This window comes from Botryllus schlosseri, chromosome 7 (genome assembly GCF_051294905.1).
Source record: "Botryllus schlosseri isolate E-star chromosome 7, Bs_hap1, whole genome shotgun sequence".
Lineage (NCBI taxonomy): Eukaryota > Metazoa > Chordata > Ascidiacea > Stolidobranchia > Styelidae > Botryllus > Botryllus schlosseri.
Window position 1 is genome coordinate 12,862,669 of NC_137242.1, and position 27,571 is coordinate 12,890,239.

The window sequence follows — 27,571 nt, forward strand, 5'->3', positions numbered from 1 at the left end:
CTCTGGTCCTCATTGGGTGATTAACACAACTTGTAGGGGGATCTTTCACCCGCAGACATAATGTTATGGATGAACATCGACGTGCCTCGACTTCCGCGTGCAGCGCCAAAAATATTCAAAATTAATGGTTGAAATTGGTCATGTTGCTTGCACTGGTCTTGGGCGCCCCATAGGGCGATCAAACGAACTTCTAGGAAGTCTGACTTCATTGTCATGTAGGCACACCGTGCATAAAAATAACCGATATAGTGGCGCGAAGCGCGAAGAAATTTCCTAATTCATGACTGAATTTTGTCAATAATATTAGTAATTGCATATCGTACTAGCCCAGCGTGATCAGATTTGACGGTAGAGCTAAGGAGGGTGGTGTCTTCGAAAGTTTGGGGCACGTTATATTGATATAGAATTGCTTTAATGCACATCAATTGGCCGTTGTTGTTAATTAATATGTTGCATGTTCTTATGTCGTGACCTCCCGGCTGCGATATGGTTAGAAGATATTGGAATAGCACAAATGTATCAGACCAAACAAAAAGAAGAACCTCTTTCGTAAGACACACACACACGATTCCAAGTTGAAATTTCATCGCGTGGTGCGACATTTTCTCAGATTGCCAAGACAGAATTATTCGGTGCCGACCATTTAGGCAGGTATATGAACAATTGACAATTGGACATATATATTAGCAAAGGCACCAAAATGCCTATTTCTATCCATTAAACTAAATTCATTTTATTTTTCCGGGGGATGGAGTAATCAAGACATCTATCACGACATTAAATTGCGCGAGGCGCGAAGAAAAATTTTACGTTTAATGATTATAACAAAATAACACTCTAAAATTTGTTTATTTACATACTGATTCGTCTGGTATAGATATACTGTACAATACAACTAACCTGAAGGTATAACTCATAAATTTGATGCGATCAGTGCAAATTACTGCAGTATAGTGCAGATGCAGGTCATTTATTACGAAATAGTGCACTAGGCCTATTTTTAATGCGTTGTCTGCCGATACGCATGACCATGAAACGAACAATAGAATTTCCAACAAAATTTTCCGCTTAACTCGACCAATTGTGAGCGCAACCAAAGTGTTCGAATTAAGTGGCGTCGGCTGCATATGGTTGACAACGTAGTGGTGCCTTAATTTATCATCTAACGTGGAGTAAAAGGCTATACATCATGCACTTACATGGATACTCGGAAACGGAAGTGGAAACTGTCAGGGCTGTGGAGTCGGTAGATTTTACCACGACTCCAACTCCGACCCCAGACATTTTCAATATACCGATTCCATCTCCGACTCCGCCTCCCGAGTCTTTAAACACACCGACCCCGACTCCCCGACTTCCTCGCAGGTATCCGACTCCTACTCCAAATCCGACTCTAACAGTAGGTACGAATTTACTTCGAAAATTATATGCCGCAGCGATGATTTAATGACTTTTATATAACCATTAAACATATGCAAACATGTTATTCACGATGACATGCAAAATTGTTTCAGCTCGAAGCTCGAAATACTCGCTGTACAATTAACATGGAAAAATTTATTTCGAAATATCCTTCCTTTTTCAATTGTTATAAGGGAGTGGCTATTCGTCCGGTACCGGACGAATAATTTCAGGCTATTCATCCGCCACTGTGTGACGTAACCCGTTACTGTGGAGACTGTAGGCTATACTTTTGTGACAGACCGACCTCGGTTGTGTATTATTTATTCACATTCCTGGTTAATGATTTGACCATGGCGGTATGCTCCTAATTGAAGCCCCACAATAATCCTGATATTAACCACCATCGTGTTAACCATAATGCCAGGCGTGCCTCATCTTGTTAACTCTTCGTACCTGGGTATCTGCTACAGTGCTACACATATATATAGGTGTCTGATTCGGGAATAATACTAACATTTAGGGAGGCTGACATATCTGCCGGAAGAATAGCCTAAAAAACGGCCTACGGCTATTCGTACGGTACCGGACGAGTAGAAACTTCCTTGTTATAAGTGAAGTAATTTATTTTTTACCTAAAAACGGATGATTTGGACCTAAAAATCACTTTTGACCTAACGTATGCAAATTAGGTGTTTTCCCCACACATTGTTCGAATTGTACTGCATATCTCCATATATGGTTCGAACTGTCTGTCCTTACGAAATAGTTCAGCCTGAAATAACTTTTTCGACTTAAAAACTGACAAAAGTTTTCATGAAAAATATTTAAACGAGATCTGGCCCTGTCAAGAATTCCAGTAGTTACATCACGTATTATGGCAGAAATAATTAAAATCTGTTGTAGTACAAGTACAACGAAAGATACTTTCCTACATTCTCGGATAGAAAGTGTCTATCCTCACTAATTAGCTTACCAAGAATGGAGAAAGAGCGTTCAACAGTAGTTGTTGGCTGACAACACTTGAGTTATGCGTACGTACACTGCTGGTGACACATCGTGTTGCTTCATTCTGACAATGGTGTCTACATCACAAATTTTCATAATGCGCTTATTGATATGAGAACCATGCAATGCCCACGCAGTCTTGCTTCAGTTGGGATTTTGCGGTACGTTGAGCATAACACCATGTCAACCTTTTTTTTTGAATGTTTATGATTCACACCGAGCAGACAATCAACCGTCTACAACGGTATTCCTATAAAGTAGGCTACAAGTCGTAAAATGTCAAATGATAAGCAGACATGGGGTAATCGCGATTACTAATCGTAATCGATTACGACGATTACAGCATTTTGAAGTAATCGTAATCGCAATCGATTACATTCGAAAAAAATCCGAAGTAGTCGTAATCGTAATCGACTACTTCCCATATCTAATCGATTTCTTTGAGAAAGAACGATTACTTTTTATTTGTACAAGGACTATGACATAAACTGAACATTCGTGAAAAAGGAAGATATATTATACTAGGTTAGTGATAGCACAAACCTCTGATTTTCAAACGCCACTTCTCATCATTACGGCAGAAGTAATAGCTTTGCTCGGCATTGCGTAAGAAGTATCTCTACACATGGCAAATATATATTCGATGTATAACGAACGTTGTAGTGTGATTGTAAGAACACCCACCGTGGTGAACATCAGGTTATCGATACAGTTCAGACGCCACTACCTCGCAGCAGGGTAATAGTCACCACTCTGCCTAGTTTCAAATAGTGTTTTACGTATTGATGTTTGTTTGTGCTTAGTTAAACGCAGTTTGACCGTTGCTGCTTCGCGACCAGTAGGCCTATGTGGTGCGAACGTACACCAGACAAAGATTTGAAATTTTGTACTCGTCAAATAAAACATTACGGCTTCCTCAACGAAGAATTCAAAATCAACAGCTGCTGATATTTATCATAACCGAGTCATTCTTTGCCGTTTCTCGTAACGGCAGCTTTCAGTATAGGCCCTATATATCAGTATTAAGTTGACGGCAGAATTTTATGTTCGCTTTATCTTATTCTCATATGTCTACATGAAACCGGCTCCAATCGTTATTTCACAATTCTTGACTCAATAATTGGACCTGCCGTCATAGCAATCCGCTTATACACCATGTCAGTGTGGGTTGTAGCTAGAATCAGAACGTAAACATAATTTCGTCCCCCACTCCAAACGTGGGTGTTGGCCCCCTTTAAGGTGGTCAATTTTCAAGTTGAAGACTGAATTTCGTCAATAATAATGGTAATTGCCTTATATTATTATTCATTTCGAATACTCTCTCATCCCGCGATGGTCAGATTTACCTGTTGAGCTGGGGCACGTAATTTATAAGTATAACATCTGGTATGTTATTATTAGGGCTGGGCAAAATCGAGTACCTGAGTGATTCGATTCTGAATCACGTAATATGCTTCGAGTCGAGTCGAGTAATCGAGTATCACTCATTATGACGTCATAACAGAATGTAAAATTTCAAAGTTCAAATATGTACCTTTTATTCGTCCACAAAGAAGATAATGCCTGTTATTCATCACATTAAAGATACTTTGGTGTTTTTCGACCATACCGATTTCATTGCACTTGCTGACAATGTTGTGGGAAGATATGACTTCAGCAATATGCTATTTTCAGTAACGTTCCTAGCTCTGTACTATATGTTTCGTATGCTACGATACGGCCAAGCAAGGTTTCAAGGCTTCAACAGTGAAAATTAGTATCGAAACTATAATTCTCGGTGATAAATTAACTTTCAGTCGCGAGGAGCGTATAATTTCAGTACTCGAAAAAATCGTCTTTCACTACTCGACTCGAATCATTAAAATTAATACTCGATTCAGATTCGAGTACTCGAATCATTATGCCCAGCCCTAGTTATTATAATTACTTCATTGTATGTTGTTAATTCGTGACCTCTGGTCTGTTTTGTAATTAATCAAAAGATATTGTAGTCGCCCAAACGTAGCAGACTAAAAGAACAACTTTCGTGAGACACACACACAAATCGTCATGCTTTTATTCGTCTGTGGGTGCCTGCGGGTGGCATTTGCAGTGGGTGCTTGGATTGGAAAGACAGGACTATTCCTATTATTCACGCCCACAACACATTCCGTGGAGTCACATGTTGGCAGTTGACTGTATATGTATTGTGGTGTGTCGTGGCGCGGTAATGACCCGCACCGAAATGCTTATTCCCACAAATTGTGCTTTTTCTTCTTGAGGGGGAGAGCGAAAAGTATGCATTTCAAAATCAAGCTATCTAGACACATTTAAATTGCGAAGCTCGAAGAAAATTTTCAAGTTACTCGTAATTTTCCATGTATTTTCCAAAATCGGGGGGGGGGGGGGGTGCGTATTATGCATGGGTACAACAAGTCTTTAAAATGTCTCCTTCGAAATAATACTTAAAATCACACTTCTTTTCATGTTTGTTTTCAATCGCGCATCACATTCAGCCATCTTGCGCGCTACCAATTCAGCGAAAAGCGTGTTGCCACTTCTGCGCAGCACACAGCACGCTATCTCCTGCTAAGTTGGTTTGTCATTTGTACGCGAGCGAAATTAGGTCATTGATTGCTGCACGCGCGCACGACAATCCGCGCTAATTTATCGCGTCACCGACAGGCCTAAAGGAACAATCGCATATATACAACAGGCCATTTGCGCAAGATATAATCGCTGGCCTCTACACGTCGCATCTCCAACAGGCCTGGTGCACACGATATAATCGTTGGTCTGAGCAATCGTATCTGTAATTTGTCTCGTGAGCAAGATATCCTAGCTGGCCCGAATTATCGCGCCGCGGCCCTCGCAAGCTTTGGCTGCTATTTACAATCGTTTGGAGACAATGCCGTTAACGTTAAATGTATAATGATTAGCGATGGTAATGTCATGATTGTTCAACAGTGATATCGCAAAACAGAATGGCATCGAATACTAAAACATAATCATCGCCAGTAACCTATCATATGCGCAAGTTTGTCAACACGAGAAGCCTGTATAATCGGCATTTACGCATGTAGCCTACTGTTCATGTACTGCGAATGCAGAGTGCGTACTGCGTACTATACACGGGTACAGGCTTTTCTCCAGAATCTACACGCCATTTTCAGGGTGCGTATTATACATGGAGGCGTACAATACATGAAACATTACGGTAATTAAATCTCTCGAAAATACACTATAATTTATGTTGGTTCACGAAATACTTTTGAGTTCCCTTCGAGCTCGCTCCACACCCTATTGGGAAGTTTGGAGTGCGGCAGTTACGGACCTGGCAAGAATGCAAATCGTTGGGTGCGATAAATCGTCCTCTATAAAATTGGGCAACGGCTACATAATGACGTAACAAGCAAATGACGCGTCATTTATAACGAAACCTGTTATCTCACTAGGCCTTTTAATCGCATTCCTTATATTGTCTTCGAATATACCTAAGATTGGTTCGAAGAAGCAAAATAAATGTAATCGTGAGTAATCGTGATTACTTTTCGAATGTAATCGTAATCGTAATCGACTAATTCCTGATTTTGCCGTAATCGTAATCGTAATCGCGTGATTCAGAAGTAATCGTAATCGCAATTGATTACATTCATGAAGTAATCACCCCATGTCTGATGATAAGTCCCCCGACAGTGCTAAGTCTACGATACAAACGAAATGCAGGTTGTAAAAATTTTTGACTTTGTTCACAAATTTGACATTTTTTGACCTAACCCTAAAATTTAGACTATGTCAAAAAACATTGCCCTGGTTATAAGTTTTTATAATATAGAAAAGCCACGAATATTCTCTAATGTGTATGAATCATTCAAACATGATTACATCCTGTATAATTAAAATGCGGATAAAAACAATAAATCCATAAATTTACTGACTACACAGTAGCCTACACACTATGCTGATGACAGTCACACACTCAACCACTACTATATAATTGGTGACCAGCAACAAAATTTAGGGCGAAGTCAAATAGCATATATATAGGGGGAGATGTGGTACCGATGGATCACTGGGACCGAAAATACTTTGAAAATTATCTATGATAATTCCATGATTACACTCCGTGAACTTGTCTACAATTGCATGCTGGCAACATCTTTCCTCACATAAAAAAAAAATTCGACGTGCGCAAACTATGGGGTCTCTCACAGATGTATTTTGTTTTGGGGGGTGTAAACTAAATTTATATCGACATATACATTTTTCTTTGTAACCTTCAACACGAACAAACCAGCAATCATTTTTATTGTGAAGTCTAGGGCTTGTATCAGGCTATATAATGGAACCTATTATTTTTTTCAGTACTTTCCTTGAGTGGAATTTTTTCCGATTCATGTACAAAATTAGTAGGGTGGGGACCGATGATACAATAGCCAAATCAAGCAAAATAATCAAGCATACTAATCATGAAACAAATGAAACATGACTACGTACATAAAATCTTTATGTAATGATTGCATATGATGTTTTATCGCTATAACGAGGTCTTTGGAAGTCACACTGTCGATTTTCGGGCAATATGTATGTAACCTCAAATTTATAAGTCCGAGCCTAAATCGAAACGTGATTTTATGAAACATTTGAGTCAATATTTAATCTATTTTTTGACGGTTGCGACCGAAAATTCTTCTTTGGTTTTCTGTAGCTTAGATTATAATACTGAGCAAGAAAAGTTGTTACATCTGAGTTTTTTAGGGTATATGTGTCATAGGTCCCCGGGTCGTGTGCCATTGGACCCACCGGGTGGGGACCGATGACACGTTCGAGCAACAAATTTTAAACGTCCATAAATATTCTTTGAAAAGACGTATATTCACGTATATGTGCGCGATAGGTAGAGCTTGTATCAAAGTGCTGAGCCAGCAAGAGATCTGCTGTTTTCAGCTGAACATTTTGGGGCCAGCGATCATTTTCCAATTTTTGATCCATCGGTACCACATCTCCCTCTATATATCGGCTTTTCAATTAGATAAAATAAAAAATGAAAAGGGCAAAAGAAAACAGGAAACAAAAAACATCGAGATAATCAGTTTTAGGCTCGTATTAAGCATCTCGAACGTAGGCGGTCGTGGACGTCTTCAAGCGACAGCCCGCGTTGCGCTAGGTCAGTCTCCATTGTCGAGCGCCATGTTTTCCGATTCCAGCCACCTCTGCGCCATGGCTCCGTGGGAATGTGATTGATGATGGCGGCGGCTGGTTGCTCGTCTTGATGCCGCACTAGATGGCCGATTAGGCGGGAGCGTCGTTCAGCTGCCAGTAGACGGCATGTGACCGTTCCTGTGAGTTCTCGCAATGCATTCGTGGATATATGCTCCGGATGGCGACTGCCGAGTGCATAGCGGAGGAGTGCGTCGTAGTTAGCGTTGAGCGTCTTAGCCAGCTTCTCTGTCAGCGTGAGTGCCTCTATTCCGTAGAGAAGAACCTGCTCGACAGTGGCACGGAAGATACAGGTCTTGAGCTGGGTTGAAGCACTTGAATGGAAGAGGATATGTAGCCGTCTTGCCGCACCCCAGGCCTTTGCTCGCCTCGCCTTGAGCACTTTTCCAGAGTCAGCGACGTCAATACCGAGGTACACAAAACTCGTTACATACTTGAGATCCATTTCTCCCAGTTGAATAGGTGTCGCGTTCTTCGGTAGAGCTGGTATGGCCAGTACTTCAGTCTTCTTGGCCTAGATCTGGAGGCCAACAAGAGCGGCGGCGGCCTCTAGCTGGTTAATGAGGCGCTGTGCCGATGCGGTGTTCGGGGCAAGCAAGGCTAGGTCGTCTGCGTAGGCAAGAATACCTACGTGTATTGCCTCGCGAGTCGTACGCGTGCGCGTTCCTTACTGCGGCCGCCATTCAAAGAAGTTCGTATTATCCGGGAAGGCCGTTCGTAGGACGAAGTCAAGGATGACCACGAACAGGAATGGTGCCAGGGTGTCACCTTGAAGCACACCAGCCGAAGTGTTGAAATCTCCGCTTGGGCCGTCATCCGTTCGGACTCGCGCTCGTGTGTCAGTGTAGAGGGCCATAATGGCGTACGTTATCACCTCAGGAATTCCATAGAATCTGAGGATGTCCGCCATGGCTGGGCGCGAGACCGAGTCGAAGGCTTTTGCGAAATCAACGAAGACGGCCACCACATTCTTTTTGCGTGAGCGACAGGTGTCAATGATTGTGCGCAGTGCCAGGATGTGCTCTGTACCTACCGCGAGATGGTCGAAATCCATTCTGAGCATTCAGGAGCTTGGTAGAGAGTTGCTCACGTATGCGAAGGAGCAATACTCGGTCGAACAACTTGGCAGTGGTCTGCATCAGGGAGATGCCTCTGTAGTTCGCTGGGTCACTCGCAGCGCCTTTCTTGTAGATAGGGACGATTTCGCTCTCGAGTCACTCAGGGGGCACCGGGCCGCCTTCGAGGACGCCATTCATGACGTCGAGGAGCACAGGTGCAACGCCCGAGGTGTAAGCAGCCGTTGGGATGCCGTCCGTGCCGGTGGCCTTGTATTGTGGTACTCCACGCATGGCTGTCTTGAGCTCACCTAGCGTGATCAGGGCTGTATTGATCGCTAGAGGATTTGCTGCTAGTGAAGGCGGTGCAACGAGCACATCGATGTCCGGTGCAGGTGTAGAGAACAGGGTCTCGAAGTGTGCAGCGAGGTCTTCCGTACAGGCCTTCACGCGGGCCCTCTTGAAGCCAACTAGTTCACCGATGGCTTTCCAGGCTGTTCTTGATCGGCCTGCTTCCAACTCGTTTTCCACCGAAAGGGCAATAGCTTCGACTCGTTCCTTGCGAGCTGCGTCGTAAACGTTTGCTAGGTACAGAGCTGCCTCGTTAGCATCGCTATGTGCGTCCAGTGTTCCAGAGGTGTACGCAGCACGTTTGAGAGTCTTAAGGTTACGGCGCGCACTGAGCACTGTCGGGTCGGATTCCTAGGCTAATTTTGGCCGTGGCTTGCTACGGGCCTCACCGAGCGTTTCACGGGCTGCATCCTTGACTGCTGCTACAAGTGGCGCAAAGGCGGTCGGTATAGCATTTTGGATCTCGAGGGCGTGGAGTGTGTGCATGGTAAAGACATTCATCTTATTTGCGTCCTTAAGATCGAACCAATTTGGTAGGGGCTCCTTCGGTGTGCGCTTCGAGACGAACGGGAGGTGTTCACGAAGCGTGGCCAGCACCAAGCGATGGTCACTCCTAATCGTTAGTATGCGCACCGTTCGGCAGTTCGTGAAATGGCGCCGTGCGGGAGCATTGCAGCAGATATAATCCAGCCGTGTGTTGCGTTGGCGCATACCGTCAAATGTCGTCCTACGCTTTGGCTTCATAGAGAAGTTGGCGTTGAGAGGAATGAGGTCGCAGCGGTCGAGTAGATTAGTAAAATGCTCCTAGTTGCTGTTCTCGTGGTCAACTGGGAAGCGAACTCGCTGCGAGCGCTCGGCCAACGTGGCATTCATGTCCCCAAGCAGCATGGTTATGTCGCGCTGCGGGTAAGTTGATAGAATGCCTTCTAGTTGGTCGTAGAAAGCGAGCGTATCAGCTGGGAAGGCAGTGGTGTTCGGAGATGTTGGTCCATACGCACACACGAGGTGCAGTTTGCGGCGACGGAGTTGAATGCTGGCTGTGATAATGCGGCTGTTTATAACGCAAATCTTTGCCTCAGCGTGGAAACGCTGGGACAAGATTAGACCGACGCCTCCAACTCCGCCTTGGTTGGCAGGTGATTGGATCATGATGATGCCTGCGCCTAGGTCTTTTTCGCGGAATGGTTCAGTGAAGTGTTGGCGATGTTCTTGGATTGCCAACGGATCAAGTTTGAGGTCCTTCACAAGTGCGGCAGCTTCTTCCTGACGCCATGCAGAGTTCAAAGTTCTCGTGTTCAGAGTTCCGAGTTTAACTTTTGCATTTAGGCTAATCCTCAGGGATCTTGGTTGAGGCTTCGGGTCCCCGGCGCCGCCCGGCAGATCCCAGTCTTTCTGTTGATATTGTCCCACTCGGCGAGTATTAAGTAACTTAAGGTAGTAAAGTCTTCGTCGCACTTTGCGACTTGGTCTACTCAGTTCTTTACTTCCTATACTGCGCAGCACGTCCAAGCTGTACGTAATCATGACCAGCAATCAGCTAGCGGAGCGAGAAATACACGTCTGCTCTCGGCGACTGACTAAAGCGACTGAAAGTCAAATAGCATATGTCTTCATGCACATCCGTCAAGTATTCATGGACTTGCACTCTTTATTAAAGATTTGCTCGACCCAAGCGGCTGAGCTACTTATTACTAGAAATATTCTTGATTTTGTCACGTGCATGGGAAGCAGCGTTTGGCTATATTTGCATCAATTTCAAGAGAACTTTGAAAACACTTGCTTTCATTTTAAAGAAGCTGGAGTCGGAGTCGGAGTCAGGAGCATTTCCACAAACTCCGATTGCGACTCCAGCCAGTATTTTTTCAAGACTCCAACTCCGAGGAGTCCTAAGTAAATTTTTAGATTCTGTCTCCGACTCCATTAAGGAAATAATTAGCGTGACTCCGACTCCGACTCCAAATCCACAGGCTTGTAATGACTCGACTCGAGTCCGACTCGAGTCAAGATTTTCTGATGACTCGACTTGAGTCATTTTCTCAAAATGCAGAAATGAATCGGCTCGACTCGAGTCAATCTGTGTATTGACTCGAGTTAGACTCGAGTCATTGCGCATGACTCAGACCAAGTCATATGACTCGAGACTCAGACGGCCAAGATCGATATTTCATTGTAATTTCGAAGAATAGTAAAGTAATCACACTATTGGTATTTCGTCTATTTGGTACTAGTAACTGAAAATGCGATCACAAAATGTTAAAATTGAGGAAAATTACTATATTAATAATGCAAACCATTCGATATCACCAAACAGTGTTATAAAACGTGGGTTTACAAAACTGCAACTAGAAAGTAGCAGTCAACGCAAGGATTTGGACTCGGACTCGACCCTCTGCTCGGTGACTTGGATTCAGGCTTGACTCGGTGGTTAATGGAAAAGGACTCGACTTGACTCAAGTCAAAACGATGAGAGTGAGATTGACTTGCGACTCGGAGCCTTGTGACTTGGTTACAACCCTGCCAAACAGCCCTGCTAGTAGGGATGGTGTGAACGTGAGGTTCACGTTCGCGTTCTGTGTGTGAACCTCTGAAATTAAGAGGTTCGCGTTCACGACAGAACCTTGTTAGGTTCTGCACTGTGAACCTTTTTCATATATTACAATTTTCACTTCATTATAATATCTTTCGGTAAAATTTATTGCATTTCAACTGCGGCCCACTCTATGCAGTGTACTGGCAGTATAAAAAATCAACACTAAACAAGCATGCACCTTGACAATCTCAAAAGTTTTACTTGCTTTGTTACAAAAGTTTGCTCGAAATATCCAGCTTACCGTTCGTAAATATTTACAGTGACTGTCTGCTGTGATCTTGACCCGCAATCACACAACATCACGCTGAAGTATTTGTCAGACTCTTAAGACCTGGTGTAAAAGGCCATAGTAGCCGAACACCATATGTACAATACTAACAACAACAACAACAACAACAACAACAACAACAACAACAACAACAACACAACATCACGAGCGAAATGCGTAGTCAGCGAATGATGCTTATCCAACCAATCAATGAGATTGATATCGTTTTTTGATGTCAAGAATACAGCAGGCGTACGGGGTCAATCTTGACTTCTTATTTTACTGTATCATTAAAGCCAAATCCGTGCCACTGAGGTGTTGGCTACTGTTGTATAACTTGTTAATGGGGTAATATTGGCAGCAAGTATAGAAACCCGTTTTACTCTCTTCTCACTATCAATGTAGCAATACTCAGACGCTGAATACATTGTGCTGTCTGGCCTAGACCGTTAAGGATTAAGCTTATATTCCTTGGTAAGTTCTCGTCGAAATTGTTGGCTAAGCGACGGAGGATATTGATTTTATGGGATTATTATATCCTTTGATTGCCTCAGTTGATTCATTTGGCGACGTAATAAACGCCAATATGTACTTCAGCATTATGGTATTATGTGGCCCGAGTCATCTCTCGGTATCGTGTACACTGTGTACAGTGTACAATGTGTACATGTACAATTGTACAGTGTACACACTCTGTCACATTAGTATTGGGCTATAGGCTATCACATCATTGAAAGATAGGACTGGAATCAGCAATATGACGTCACGTGACGTCATGAGGTTCACGTTCGCGTTCACACAGAACCTTTCAAAAAGGTTCGCGTTCACACGAACCTGAACCTTTCAGAGGTTCACACGATTCCTACCTGCTAGCTATAACGCTACATTGATTGTCATTTGATCGATCACCCATTAATACCATTACTGGCATACTCCCATTGCTGATGCAGTTATGCGAAATCGACGTCCTTGTATAGTATCCTCGTAGATCCAAGGACATCTGGGAATCCCCGGTGACAAAAGAGCTAGTGAGCTTCACTAAATGATTCGGCAACGCAAGATGAGTCCGACAGATCATCGAATATTTCAGTTCGAAAACAAAATTCAAATTAGGATTTCGACGCCATGAGTAGGCCTACATCAGCCACCAATTAAAAGCAACTATATGTGCAACACTATTTCTCGTTTATACAGTGCAGGCATGAGATGGAAGATTACAATTTTACAGTAAATTGTTACTATGCAACAACAAGACCCCGGGATCACTCTGGAAGTAATGCGCTACATGCAGAAAATGTACCGTTCTGATTTCTGTGATGGGCGAACAAGCGCGTAGAAAGGTTACGTAAGTTCTTGGGGTCTTCAGGTCAAGCCCGGTAAGTTTGAAACATAAATGGAATCATTCTCTCCATCTCTGCCAGAGAGTCACTTTAAATCATACCATCATGAATATTGACAACAGTAGTGTCCGATACAGTGGAGCCATCGTTTCTGTCGTGGTTTGGTGCGACTTGATGATATGGGGGCGACGAAGTCTTTTCTATTTCGTGGGAATTATGGTCGATGTTTATATCTTCAGCGAACCCCTCCTGCATGGTCATGGTCATGCCGTCAGATGGGAATATCTGATTTTTGTGGTATAATACAAAATCCGCGTTGCCTTGTGTATCGGTCGAGCATGTGACCACTGCGTAGGGCTTTGAAGTAGAGTGGCTGTTCGCAGATGAGATGCCAGGAAGGTGTTTGTTTTTCTGATTCCGCCTAGAAATAAGTAGCACGCTGATTTACCACATTTTTATATTACCATTCCTCAGTGGAGTGCTCAAAAGCGTAGAACTCCGACAAATGACGTCATTAGAAGACCGATCGTAATTATGGGACGGGATACTGCCTCACGGCGTAGCACCCGAAACGTTCATGCTAGTTCAATTAAATTCACATATGCGAACTTATAGATCTGATTATCTATATGTCGGGGATATACTTGGTAAGGTAGAGGAGTAAGGTAGAACTGGTGTGATTATTATTATTATTACATTCTTTATTCACAGTAAAACTGGTAAATACACACATAAGCCGGGGAGCAACCTGCCCCCTAATAAAAATATCTAGTTGTCCAACTCTGCCCTGGAACTCAAGACACACACTTAACTCATACATATCATTTGTGATGATGTTTTGGGTTTTGTTAACGCTACGTTGTTTCACAGTTCATTTTGCGCAACATCAATCTATAGTGATGTATTGATGAGGTAAATTTTTGTTTTTAAGTGTCTCTGACAATTTGGTGTTCCGCGAAGTCTTGCACATCAGCGTAAATGTTCCGCGTTCTGGAAAAGGTTAGATAGTTCTACATATCCATGGACATTGGACACACATATCAAATTAAAATATCTGCAGTTAAGCCACTGCGATGACTCGCGAGTTGCTAACATCTATTGCGATCCATCTGAATCACAATGCAAATGATCATCTCAGAACTTTCAACTATAGCAAAGTTACTCAACAATCCCGCAGATCCTATCAGGTATATATAGAACCTGACATCCTATATATTTTGTGGAGGTAAATTTTCATGCAAGCGCACGTACAAGATTGTCCCCTCGAAAGCAATAGGTCCGTAAAATTAAATTCTCCTTCAAGCATAAACGCCATTGTCATCCTTCAGTTTGTGGAACTATAATTTCCAGCACTGCCATTTTTATTGGTAACGGCATGTACTTACTTATATAAACGTTCGACATATAACACAAAACTTACAGAGATAGGTTATCTTCGACCGTTGCGTTGGTTCCAGCGTTGCCAGCGTCTTTTGAATTCGGTAAAGAATCGTTATGTTCGGCAGACCAATTTTCAGTGAACATTGTGAGGCTTGCGCTAGTTCCAAAGGAACCGTTCTGTTTCTTCTTCCTCCTTGTACAAATATCCGATAAAAAAGCAGAGGTGCTAAATATGACTGTTGTACGTTACTGTGCTTGATTTATAAATTTCGCGGAAACAAAAGCACTCACTTTTTAAATAGTAGAAATGCAATCGAAGACAAAACAAGAACTACAATGAGTCCGCACACCACGCCGGACCATTGCTTATTTGTAAAATGCGGATTTTTCGGAGGTCCATCTGGCGCTGAAGGCCCTGTATATATATATATATATATATAATGTTTGGTTATATATGTTCTGGATACACATTTTATTCAAGACGAACGATTAAATCGCGAGTAGGGATGGACACAATGATTCGAGTACTCGAATCTGAATCGAGTAATAATTTCAATGATTCGAATCGAGTAGAAAATGACGATTTTTTTGAGCAATGAAATTAATTTACTAACGAGAATTATAGTTTGGATACTATATTCCACTGAGAAAGCCTTAAAACCTTGAATATCCGTGTCGCATCGCAGCATACGTGACATAGTACAAAGTTACGAACGTTATTGGAAATAACATGTTTCCGAATTCATGATCAATTATTATCCCACAACATTGTCAAGAAGTGCAATGATATCTGTATGTTCGAAAAAAACCAAAGTATCTTTAATGTGACGGATAACCGGCATATGTTCTTTGTGCATGATGGCATAAAAGGTACATATTTAAACTTTGACAGTACATTCTTTTGTGACGTCATAAGCAGTGATATTTGAATACTCGTCTCGAAGCGTAATACGTGACTCTGAATCGAATCACTCAGGTACTCGATTTTGCCCAGCCCTAATCGCGAGTTCAAAAGGGTTTTTATAACAACACAGTACAATTAGCCAGTAAACGTCGTTGGTGACTGTACACTATACAGTCTGTCTGTCATAAATACTCACTTGGCATGCGCAGTTGAAATAGCAGGATATATATTATATCAAATAAAAGGTTGATCTGACTTTTCTACAATTATATCTTAACACTGCTTCTGTCTCACGGCGATTGTTAGTAACTAGGGATATAGTGTGAACGTGACGCTCACTTTCGCGATCTGTGCGTGAACCTCAGAAATCGAGAGGTTCACGTTCACAAATGAACCTTGGTTGGTTCTGCACTGTGAACCTTTTTCATGTATTGCAATTTATCACGTCATTATAACATCTATGGTTCAAATTCTTTGCATTTCAAATCCAGACCACTGTATGCAAGGCGCTGGCAGCATAAAAATATTAACACTAAACAAGCATACACCTTATTGCCAATCCTAAAGCTTTTACTTGCTGTGTTACAAAGGTTTGCTCGGTGAGTCTCTGCCGTGAGCGTGACCCGCAATCACACAACATCAAGAACGGACTACAATAGGTGTAACTGGTCAGCGAATGATACTTGTTCAACCAATCATTGAAATTGATATAAATAATACGTCGTTGTCAAATGTAAAAAAATGAAGCAGGCGTTCAGGATCCATCTGCTCAATATCAATGTCGCAATAGTCAGACGCCGAATACATGGTCCGGGCTGGCCTCGACCGTTAAGACGTAAGCTTACATTCCCTTGCAAGTCCTCGTCGAAATTGTTGGCAAAGCGACGGGAGACATTGATTTTATGGGATTATCATAGCATTTGATTGCTCCAGTTGATATAGTTTGTGACGTTTAAAAGGTCAGCATGTCCTTCAGTATTGTGGCATAATGTGACCCGAGTCGTCGCTATGTATATATTTGTACAATAACATATCACTTCATTGACATGTAGGGTTGAAATTAGCAACGTGACGTCCCGTGCCGTCATAAGGTTCACGTTCGCGTTCACACGAATCTGAACCATTTAGGGTTTCGCACCGTCCCTATTAGTAACGGCGTCAATTGTCATATTCAGGGGGTTCCAGAGGTGTATATCCGAGCCCTGATTATATTGAAATTTGTATTTTCGGAATAAGTAGGAACAGGTAGGCATCGCTTTCGACTGACACCAGCAATAACACATTTTGCCCTTTGCACGCACGTTGATGTTTTATAGTAAGAATAATAATTAACCTGAATAAATATCTTGCGCATCGTAGTTCGGACCCCCACGCGTTAGAATATATTACACAGACTTCTAGGTACGAGAGCGCAACCTTCGGAATGTTAGTTACATGGACGCGTCTGTCTACGGGAGCTTTATTCAATTCAATCGCGCACTCAAGAGATCATAACACTGGCCAACAAAACAAAAATTCATCATGGAAGGTGAGAACGATTTTAGGGTATATCAGTGGCGCTGACCTCGAAAATGGCATTAGTTTTTTGCAAATTGGCTCCCTTTTCCAAGATATTACCAAAATTAGGTATTTTTCGTTTATTTTTTATTTAATTCAAACCAGATTCCATTATACCCGAAAAGCTTATACATAAAATGATTTAGTAAGTCTGTCTGCACTGAAACCACAAGAACATGCGAAAGGTAAAGACACCATTGGACCAGCTGAACTAAGCTGTGCTGCGTAAATCTATTCTTTTCCATCCTATCCAACACAAAAATGCCCCATTTATTGGTATTTTCATCGGATTCTCCTGTCATATTGTAATTTGTGACACTAAGCTTCCTATTTAAATAAATGTGATTAAAGTGAACAATATATAGCAATTAATTAGTTATTTACTCAAATTAGCTTGAAGTCATCTGCAGGACAGTTCTCTTAAACGACTTTGATGGAGACAGATTCGGACTATAGGCACTGGCTGTAAATGCCATTATGCGAGTATCCCAGATATCTTGATATCTCTCTTCCATTTATTGGATATAGAGGTGAAACCTTCCACCTGGTTCGTATCATATTTCGGAGGTTATCGGGGAAGTAATGATAGTGAATTTTTATTCTCATGCTGTATCCTTGAACCAAGAAAGTTCGTAAGCATCACTTCCACGCAACCCCCATGGTTGATTGCTTTTGTCGTTCCAACCCAAGTAGTTGTTTAGCTAATCTTGAATTGAAGCGTCGGTTTTTACTCTGTATTCGGGACAATGTTGAGGGGTCACTGTCACTGCAGTTTCTACAGCATCTACTGTTGTCATCTTCATCTTCCACTACATCCTACATCGCAGCATCATTCGAAATCAGATCTTTCAGGGACGTAAAGCTGCAACTAGAATTTCAGGGGAGCGGGTAATTGGCTGTAAAGCAGAGCCAACGCTGGGATAGTGCTATGAGTTCTTGTTTATGGTTCCAACTTGACAGGTAATTCATGGAAAAATAACAATCATCACGGTGTTTCTTTGGCTCGTGCCAAACCACGCGGATTTCAAATGGCATCCATTAGACTTTACCTCGAGTCCATTAGCAAAGAAGTGTCAGTCTAACGCTGGTAGACCGTTTGAGGTGCCCAGCAGTTATCCCGATCTTCCAACGTCTCACAAAATTAGCCTATACTCTTTGTAAGCTATCTTGGTGATATTTCACACATTAGATCGTTGCATGTTCATCGTGGTCTCGTCACAGATGTAACAAAACAAATTTGAGTCGTTACGACACTTTTTTACATACGAAGGGAGATGCAATAAAAAACTAGAGCCAATTCGGCAAAAGCAATGATATTTTCGGACTCAGCGCACCTGATACACCCCTAATTCACTCTAGCATATCATGATTTAAAAACAATTTGTTGGCCTGTGAATTGATGAAACAAAATCACTGAACTTTTTATACTCGCATTGAGGCATTATACCCGTAATATAGCGTCACTGCTTCAGTCATCATGCTCGCGGTTTTTATTTCCAGTATTTCGTATCCTGCGAACCGCTCTTGATTCGATTTATATTCGATAGCATGTTATACCTGCATTGGATGATGAGTTACTGCGTATAACTGATACATTCCACCCCTGGTAACCCGAACCGTAGAAATTATGGTTCTCGTGACCATAGTAGTAACGTTTATCTGTAATAAACGTTCCGAAATTTAAGAGACAAGTCACGAAAGAGATATGAAGGGACTCTTGGAGGTACAGGACTTCAATGTACATCTGAATTACATATTCATATTAAAATAAACCAGAATATTTTCGGCTGTCACTCGTCAGGGAATTAAAAAAAAAGCTTTGTATATCAGCGATCACAGTAGTATCTAGGGTTGCATTCAAAACAAATATCAATTTAAAACAAACATGTTTTAAACAAGGCCCTAATTTAAAACATGCGATGTATATTCAATTTGAAACAATTGGAATCATGTGAATTTTAAAATCATTGCAATAATTTACTGCAAGAGCCTATATATAGTTACAGTAGAAAATTTTGTGGCAATACCGATACTATTAATATTCATTCTGGCAAGATAAAGTCTATCTATATTCTATATGTATAAATAGTTTGCTATAACCAACCTTTTTCGCATGTGTATACGACCTTGAGAAATCTACCCGGCTGCTTACTACTGCACGGATCATCCTTCTTCAAGTGATTCACAACGGAATTCATGGAACAGCCCCCTGGCCTTCGGCAATGTTGTCCAGCGATCTCTAAACTGCGTTGACGAGGGCAACTGCTGTTCGACTCCGACGCGCAACTAGGTCAGAATGTATTCGATTGTCATGTCACCGTACGTTTATATCTGAGGGAGTCTTGTTGATTATAAAGAAATTGTATTTATATGAATTCCGCCAAAGAGAATACGCCTATGCTGAACTTGGAACTTATAGCACAGGGGTGGGTATATACTAGGGTTACCATATTTCTGTGATCCAAATTCTGGACACTCTTCAGCACCCACTAGTGGATTTTAAAATGAGTTATGACGTCACACTAGCAAAGCTTCGCTCATAGAGACCAGGGGGGGCATTACAAAACAATGCGGTAAATCAGAATCTCCGCCAGCGGTAACGAGCTCTCTCGAATGCGATTACCGCATAATGTAAAAATTGGTATTTCAAAACATTTTGCGGCCAGCTCACGCAAGAGCGCTTTGAACTCGCGTAAACTCTCGTAATTCCAGACGCAACACAACGTTTCGCAATCAACGTGCTAATTTGTGATTTCGCCAAGTCGATAATCTCAGTAAAAAATGACATCAAATGAGGGCCTATATATGCTGTGTGGTCAGCAACGATTTGTAATTTAGCTGCGATAATCTTTCACAAACAGGGGAATGAAAATACACTAATTGTTTGTGGTATTTGCTCTGAAGAGAACAAAATTACAGGCGTACGGTACATTATAGTTTGTCTGCTTTTTAGGCCGCTGCGTCAGGTATCACGTGTACCATTGAGTTTTAATTTCGTGTGAGGATACAGTTGGAGCCAGGGCATGGTATGGTATGGTATGGAATGGGAATTTTCCATACTCCATACCCGCCCAATCATTCCATACCATACTTGACAATTTTCCATACCATAGCAACATTCTTCTATACCATATTCGCTACTTTTTCCATACTTTCGCAACTTGTCCAACCTCTCAAGTGATATTCTATTTTTGATATGTGGAAATGTTGCGGCGTTTTTATTCTAATTATTCTGGATGAAATTATCCATTTAAACAGCCATGATGCACCAATGATATCCCTAGTTTCTTTATATCATATGTCGTTAGCAATGCATGTTGCCTAATCACCGAAGACGGAACGTATAATATTTAGGCCTACACACGGGATTATTTGGAAACTTCAACAGAATCTCACGACATGTAAATCTAGAGTGGTAATGGACTTCTACGAGTAACATCATCTACAAAATTACATAAACCAAAGGTATTGTGAAATTAGAAGATTGGTTCACAGCCCTTTTTTCTTTATTCCCCACATCCAGAAATCTGTATTTCCACCCTTTAAAATTGCTCCCTCCAATAAAATTTGGTAAGACTTTGTTTTGTAAAGACTTGCTGTTGATGAAAGTTAAGACCTCCAGAATTGAACAGGACGCATAGAAATGAATGAGCAGTGAGCAGTGAACTGGTAACCGTAAACGCAATGTTGCGCCTCCGTAAAATGTATGTGTGAGCCGGCAGAAAAACAGGAAGGGCTTGAAATATTTCCAAATGTAGCGAGGTACCATCAATTTACATGTGTAAATGCCAAACAATGCATGGGCAAGATAAACGTCCTGCTGTCGGAAATAAGCAGCCGTAAGCTACACTTTCGCACCCTACATAACTCAAAAGAAAAATGTCATTTCATCTGTAACGAGTCCGGCTATGCTCTCAATCAGAAACTCCGCGATCTCCCTGAATACATATTCATATACATATAAACTCTTATTATAACGAATCAGGTGATTTTAATCACACCATTTCGCATGCGACTTAATAACAGCGTATAAGAGGGAGATCGCGTGCCGCTCTCCAGTCGTGTCTCGCTAATTGTAGCACTGATAATACGAATCGCTGAATTGCAAATGATATTAGAGACACGATCGGCATTTCATACAGACGTTTAATAAACGAGGTTAATAATGTAAAGATTTTTTTCCAAGTGAGTCTATACCCGACCGGAAACCCCTAAATTCTCCACCGGCTCAAAACCACTACATTAGAATATATCTTTGAATTAGAATATGAATTTACATCACTACAATCATTTTGGTACAGCGGATCATATGTCTATTTTCCCGCCAATCTGTGGGCCACACATTTGATTCGTTAGCCAAGATCAGGGTGTCTACTCTTTTATGACAGATGGATAACCAAATTTCATGAAGTTTAATGCGTGTTGGAGGACAGCATATCGTAACGTCGCTCCAAGACAAGCTACATATTTTTGAATTACAATGATGGTTATGTCAAATAGATATTGCGTGATGATCATACCGAAGCGCAGAAAATTATTTCCAAGTTCAACAAATTGATAAAAATATTCATGTAACTTTTACATTCTCAGAATCTACGATTTTAAAACCCCCTTGGTAGTTTACGGAGTGGAAGTGCAAGTTGAAATGCAAGTTGTATCGCGACAGCGGTTGAATATCATTCGTTTTTATGATATTTAGATTTGATTCGATTTGAATATTCATTAATAATATTATCTTACTTCATATGCGCGTAGCGCTACTTGGATGTCTTCAAATAGATGTCGACCGGGGTGGGTGAGTGATAAATCGCAATTTCAGATATGAACATAGATAGTGAGCGATTTTCTGAGGTATGCAATGAGGTATGACAAATCGAAAGTAGGATTATTGCCATGATTCTGGCAAAACTGCCAAAGTATGGAAAAAGTATGGAAGTATGGAAATAACATTCCATACCATACTTGGGAAATTTCCATACCATACCATACTTGCACTCTTCCATATTCCATACCGAAATTTCGTTCCATACCATACCATACTTCCATACCATTCCATACCATACCACGCCCTGGTTGGAGCAATACATATATAACATTGTGGAAACATGGCCCTGATCGTAATTCGCAACGACTTTATAGGCCTACCGAATCGGACTGCTACCGTTCGGCAGCGAATTACTTATTGACAAGGCGACCACACGATATGCTAGCCAAAGTTATAAAGTGGATAATAAATAAATCTATTTGGCGATAGATTACTAACCTACAAAGGTTAGTAATCTATAATTTAAGATTATAATAGCAGGCTTCCGACATATAACTCGAGTCCCCGTTATATTCATACAGGCCTTAAACGGCGAGGTAGCCTACTCAGTCCCCGCACTTACTGGTGCGTATATGTGAATTCAATTCATAAGCGTTATATATCGCCACTGCCTTATTTCGATTGATTTTACTAACAGTTAGGCCTACGAAATATAACCCAATTGGGTAACTTACAGGACATGCCCTGTTAGATCGATTACTGCCTCACTTATTTACTATGTTGAAGTAGAATACTAAGATTTTGCAGTTCAAAAAGCTGCAATTTGCAGCGCGGATTCAACTCGGCCAGCTAGAAGCTAAGCGGTAAGTTACCGCGAGAAATCTGCGCCAATTTCAGTTTTGTAATACCGAACTTCGGGGATAGTGACGTTCGCGACGCAGATCGTTCACGTTTTCTCTCGAATCCTACGTTTTGCGGTAAGTCAATTTCATCGGTAAAAATGCTCTCGAAGACATCGTTATCGAGGGTTTTGTAATCGCGATTGTTCGCTTCTCTCGAATTGTGACGGTAAATGTTGATTCCGCAGTGCGGTAGTTGTTTTGTAATGCCGCCCCTGAGGTGGTAACGATCCGGTTCAGGAGTATATGGTTGTGTGTTGTGTAACTGGGACGGAAAGTAGGCTACATGTTTTCAGCCCCATCCCGCCCGTTACAACGATTTTGAGCCCACACTCTGGGGTAATCGATGCAACTTCTGGGGGGGTTGCTATATGAATGTGGTTTCTATATGCATCTGGTCTGGGATTCCGTCAATAATATTTGTTGTTCCATATATTACTATATATAGATACTACTCTCCGCCCACATGATCAGAGTTATCGGTAGAGCTGGTGGAGGATGATGAGTTCGAAAATACAGGGAGCGTAATTTTACATCGTTGAGTCGTGTTCATGTCCTACCAATATGACTGTTTATCAGCCTTATGCCAGTGCGCACCACGGAGCTTTATAAACACCCGAGATACAGTAGTTTACAATCTTTTATGGTCACGCCTCCATCTCTAATTATTTGAAAATGTTCCGTGGCCCAGATCAAAATTTGACGAGCTGATTACTAGAAGTCAGCACCTTTGCCCAGACTTACTCAAGGGCTATTTTGGAAGCTGATTACGTTCAACATGTTCGCAAACCCCAGAATAGAGACAAACGACCCCACGTTTGGAACCACTAACTTTGATTAAAGCATTTAAACAGCCTTAACGATCTCTAGGAATATACCGTTCTCCTATAATTGCGATTACAATTAGGCTTATTCGAGCAAATGAAAGTTGTTTTTATTTATATGTTATTGCAGTTTTTGCGAGGGTGGTAGTCTCCATATTAAAATCAATAAATGTGATGGTAAATCGCGCGCAGCGCGAAGAAACATATCGTGCATCAGCATAGATAGTCCCAAAAATAATGTTTCTATGTTGATTTGCGAAAAAATTATGAGCCTACGTCAAGTCTTCAAAATTCCCGACATTTGGCATATTTTAGAAATTCCTCCCGGACGCTAGCTTGAACAATGAAATTCCGGACGTATGGCAACCCTAGTATATACCTAATTCGTGTGCGAGCCGCATATCAAAAATCTTAGCTTTAAAAGAGCACAACACAAAAATCCAAAAATACGAATTTATTACGTCACAATGAAATGTAGGTTATCGAATGAAGTTTATTATTGTATGGAAATCCATAAGTCCCACCTGGGCTACAAGGGGTTTGGAATCAAGCTGATATCACGTCTAAGTAGTGCGGAGGACTTCTTGCAAGTGCTAATAAGAATTTAAGTAAGATTTCAGCTCGGTAATCTCGACGACATTTTCTCGGCCAAACTCTGCAGTCATTGCTAGCCGTTACAATACAAATGAAAGAGCCGTATTCACCTTTGGTAGCCCGGAAATGATTGTGACCTGCCCTGGCGCGATTAATAATCAAGCTGATCGTTGAATGCAATGATTTATTGTTGATTGATGACCAGGCATCCATTGTTGCGGGAGAAACGTTTATGTGAACTCGATTCGAGAGTTCAATTGCAAATTTCTAACCCTGTATTTCCACATCCCCTAAATCAGGGGTCACCAACCTTTTTGCAACCGAGGGCTACTTTTGCGTAATGATTGAAGCGGCGGGCTACTATTTACTCCCGTCGTTTACCCGTACCACACTGTATTTCCACTTTGATATTCATAGCACTGCGCAGGACTGGACATCATGTTATCTGTTTCTATAGCAGTCAGTGGGAAGCCTGGCATTGTATGATATCAACTAGTGCGCTGTACTCTGGTATGTAACTTGACACTGCAATTCTGAGTGAGTGTTCCAGATGTGCATGGATTAAGCGTGTTTTGGGTTTGTTTTTGATGAAGTTCATGTCCGAAAAGGCCGATTCACAACGATAAGTTGAACCATAGACGCTTGCAACCTTCATAGCTGCTGCGCATACACCACTGTACTTCACCGTGTCAACAAGGCACCAAACGTTTGCTGAAGACTGAGGTGGGGGTCATTTTGCAGTGTTACAATTTCAATCTCCAACTGTTCAGCATCCCGAAATGACAAGATTTCATTATATCGGACAGCAGCAACGATTACATAAAGTTAGAAACCGGGTATACTAAACTTCGTTGAGTGCAACAGAAACAAGCTGTGTCAAAAGATGCAATACGTAATGGGTGTACAGATATTCAAAATCTGTCAGTACTTCACGGCCATCTAACTCCGAATAGTAATATTGTTTACTACTTTGGCATTGTCCTGGACGTCGAGCTATCATAACGGACCCCCCCCCCCCGCCATTTCAAGAAGACCGTGAATGGCATTCCGTCATGTCGCCTGTATAGGCAACGCGGCGTATCTTCAATTTCTGCTGGTGATTATATCACATACATCTATATATTACTAATTGTAATGGAGGATATTTTCAAGTTTTTATATATGTAAGTTACATGTTAGTGTATTTGAAACAAGTATAGCTGAATCAATCAATATATATATTTAAAAGATCAGTGGTAATAATCTGACGAATAGTAAATGCTGCTATTCCCCCTTTTTAGAACGGGCTCGCGGGCTACTCACCTAGTCCTCGCGGGCTATCTGGTGCCCGCGGGCACCGGGTTGGTGACCCCTGCCCTAAATTTTACAAGTCTTGCGTAAACCATCAGGAAAGAAATAACACAAAAACAATACGCATATTGTTAATACGCGAACAAATGCAACAATTTATAATAAGGTTAAACCACTTTCAGCAAAATGGCGAAACGCATGAGCATTGTGCACTAGGGCTGTTCAAAAATAACTTTCTTTTCCGGATTCCAGCCATTCAGTGATTAAATTGTCAGGTTACCTTAAAAAACGCTGCACACCAAATTTGGTTCAATTCTAACAAGTATTGGGCTCCGCGGATCCAATTAAAATTTCAAATTTATACAGGAAAATTGAAAAAAAAAAAATTTCAAATTTTTCTGTCAACCCCATGAAATTGTTGAGCTGTCTTCAAAGACGTTTCAAAACAAATTTGAGTCAATTCCGACCAGTAGAAGCGGAGTTATGTGAGTTTTTCGTTGATAAATCGCGGATTATTCTCAGACTCACTCGAGACTCACGGACTCACATAACTCCGCTTCTACTGGTCGGAATTGACTCAAATTTGCTTTGCAACGTCTTTGAAGACAGCTCAACAATCTCATGGGGTTGGCAGAAAAATTTGAATTTTTTTTTAAATTTTCCATAATAAATTAAAAATTTTAATTGGATCTGCGGAGTCCTATACTTGTTAGAATTGAACCAAATTTGGTGTGCAGCGTTTTTTAGGGTAACCTGACAATTTAATCAGTGAATGGCTGGAATCTGGGAAAAAAAGTTATTTTTGAACTGCCCTACTGTACATGTGACTAGATTTACGACACTATACTTCCATACTTAAGAGTGACCAAATATGCCGGCACCTACTTCGCAGATGATTCCGTTCCGTAGTGGGCGTAGGTGATATCCAACTGTGGGCGCCACTTCCTATCACATTCTATATACTTATTTCTAAACTTATTTTCGCAGATGTCTCTAATCATCCTTTCAGTAAAGCTTTCCCGATGCCTCGAAGGTTGGAATCTGTCGATCAACAGAAGTTAGTGCATACCATATTTTAATATCCGAATCCAAATGCTGAAGTAAATCGATATCATACTCGAATTGTCACTTTACCTAAATATGATAAACTTGTTTCTGTGTAAACGGGGATTGTCGAATTAGATTTGCTGACCAATTTTCTAGCGACTCTGATGACTCCGTGGCGTTGGGGAATTGTCAAAAGGTGAGTTGCAAACGCTAGCCAACCTGTTCAGGTGTAATTGCACTGAAATATGCAATGTCGCATGTTAACAATACGCGTGTCTGGATTCAGAATGCCCACATATATCTAAAGGTATACGCTGAACATGAACACTATGAACAGTAACAGGGGTTCTTGGCTTCAATAGACAGGATGAAGTGGATGCTCTCGTATAAGAGCGACTTCGATCGTGGTATTCTGGTTGTGTTTCCAGCACTCCCCCTTAGTAAAGAATCAGTTGTCGCTCGAGGATCAAGCTTAGAGTCGATATCGATAAAATCGATAACTATCACGGTTACCGATAACCAGGCCGTGTTATTTTTGGCATATGCCAAAACTGCCAAAAATAACTTATTTTTGGCATTTTTCGATTTTTATTTTTGGCAGTTTTGGCATCGTCCTCTAAATAGATAGTTTCAGCCTCGAATTAGTCACAAAAACGCTTTATTTGGGCTAGTTTGTCAAAAGACACCACATAATGTGCAGCATCCACGTATAATCAGTGCCAACAAACAATAAGAAGATGAAAAATCCTAACGATTTCATAGGTTAGTAATATCAAACGAAACCACAAAATGTGCAGTATCCATCGTAATCGGTGCCAATAAGCAAAAAAAAAAGAAAAGCCTAACAAACACGCTCAACAACTGATTGTTACAGCTGTTGAATAGACTTAAATAGTTTGCACTGTAGCAGTGCTTCCAAACTCAAGTCAGCTAAGTTTCTCCAAAATTCATTTATCGCCCTGCGAATATGGGAAATATCGGCTTCAACAGCAGCCGTTGAGCGAAAGAATGTTGCCAGTCATCCACAAAAGGTTTTCAGAGCTTCAAAATCTTTGGAGGGCCGAACTGGCATCCATGCATCATGAAAAGAGATCACTTC

General features: G+C 41.4%; 1 protein-coding gene and 1 long non-coding RNA gene across 3 annotated transcripts in view; one reads left to right on the plus strand and one right to left on the minus strand.

Annotated features, from left to right (window-relative positions):
- Positions 1 to 27,571, plus strand: part of LOC145442623 (uncharacterized) — a 40,026-nt gene that overhangs the window by 3,248 nt on the left and 9,207 nt on the right. The window lies entirely within an intron of this gene.
- On the minus strand, positions 12,934 to 27,387 carry LOC145442561 (uncharacterized). Of its 2 annotated transcripts, none has more exons than XM_080320504.1 (7): positions 26,560 to 27,387; positions 26,311 to 26,466; positions 19,158 to 19,339; positions 18,611 to 18,712; positions 14,884 to 15,007; positions 14,633 to 14,785; positions 12,934 to 13,633 (listed from the first exon to the last, which is right to left on the minus strand). In XM_080320504.1, exons 2-7 carry the CDS (start codon positions 26,424 to 26,426, stop codon positions 13,303 to 13,305), a joined length of 1,008 nt encoding a protein of 335 aa, XP_080176630.1. In that variant the 5' UTR covers positions 26,427 to 26,466; positions 26,560 to 27,387; the 3' UTR covers positions 12,934 to 13,302. The 2 variants fall into 2 exon arrangements, with proteins under 2 accessions (XP_080176630.1, XP_080176631.1); XM_080320505.1 differs by having other exon boundaries at positions 14,633 to 14,782; positions 26,560 to 27,385.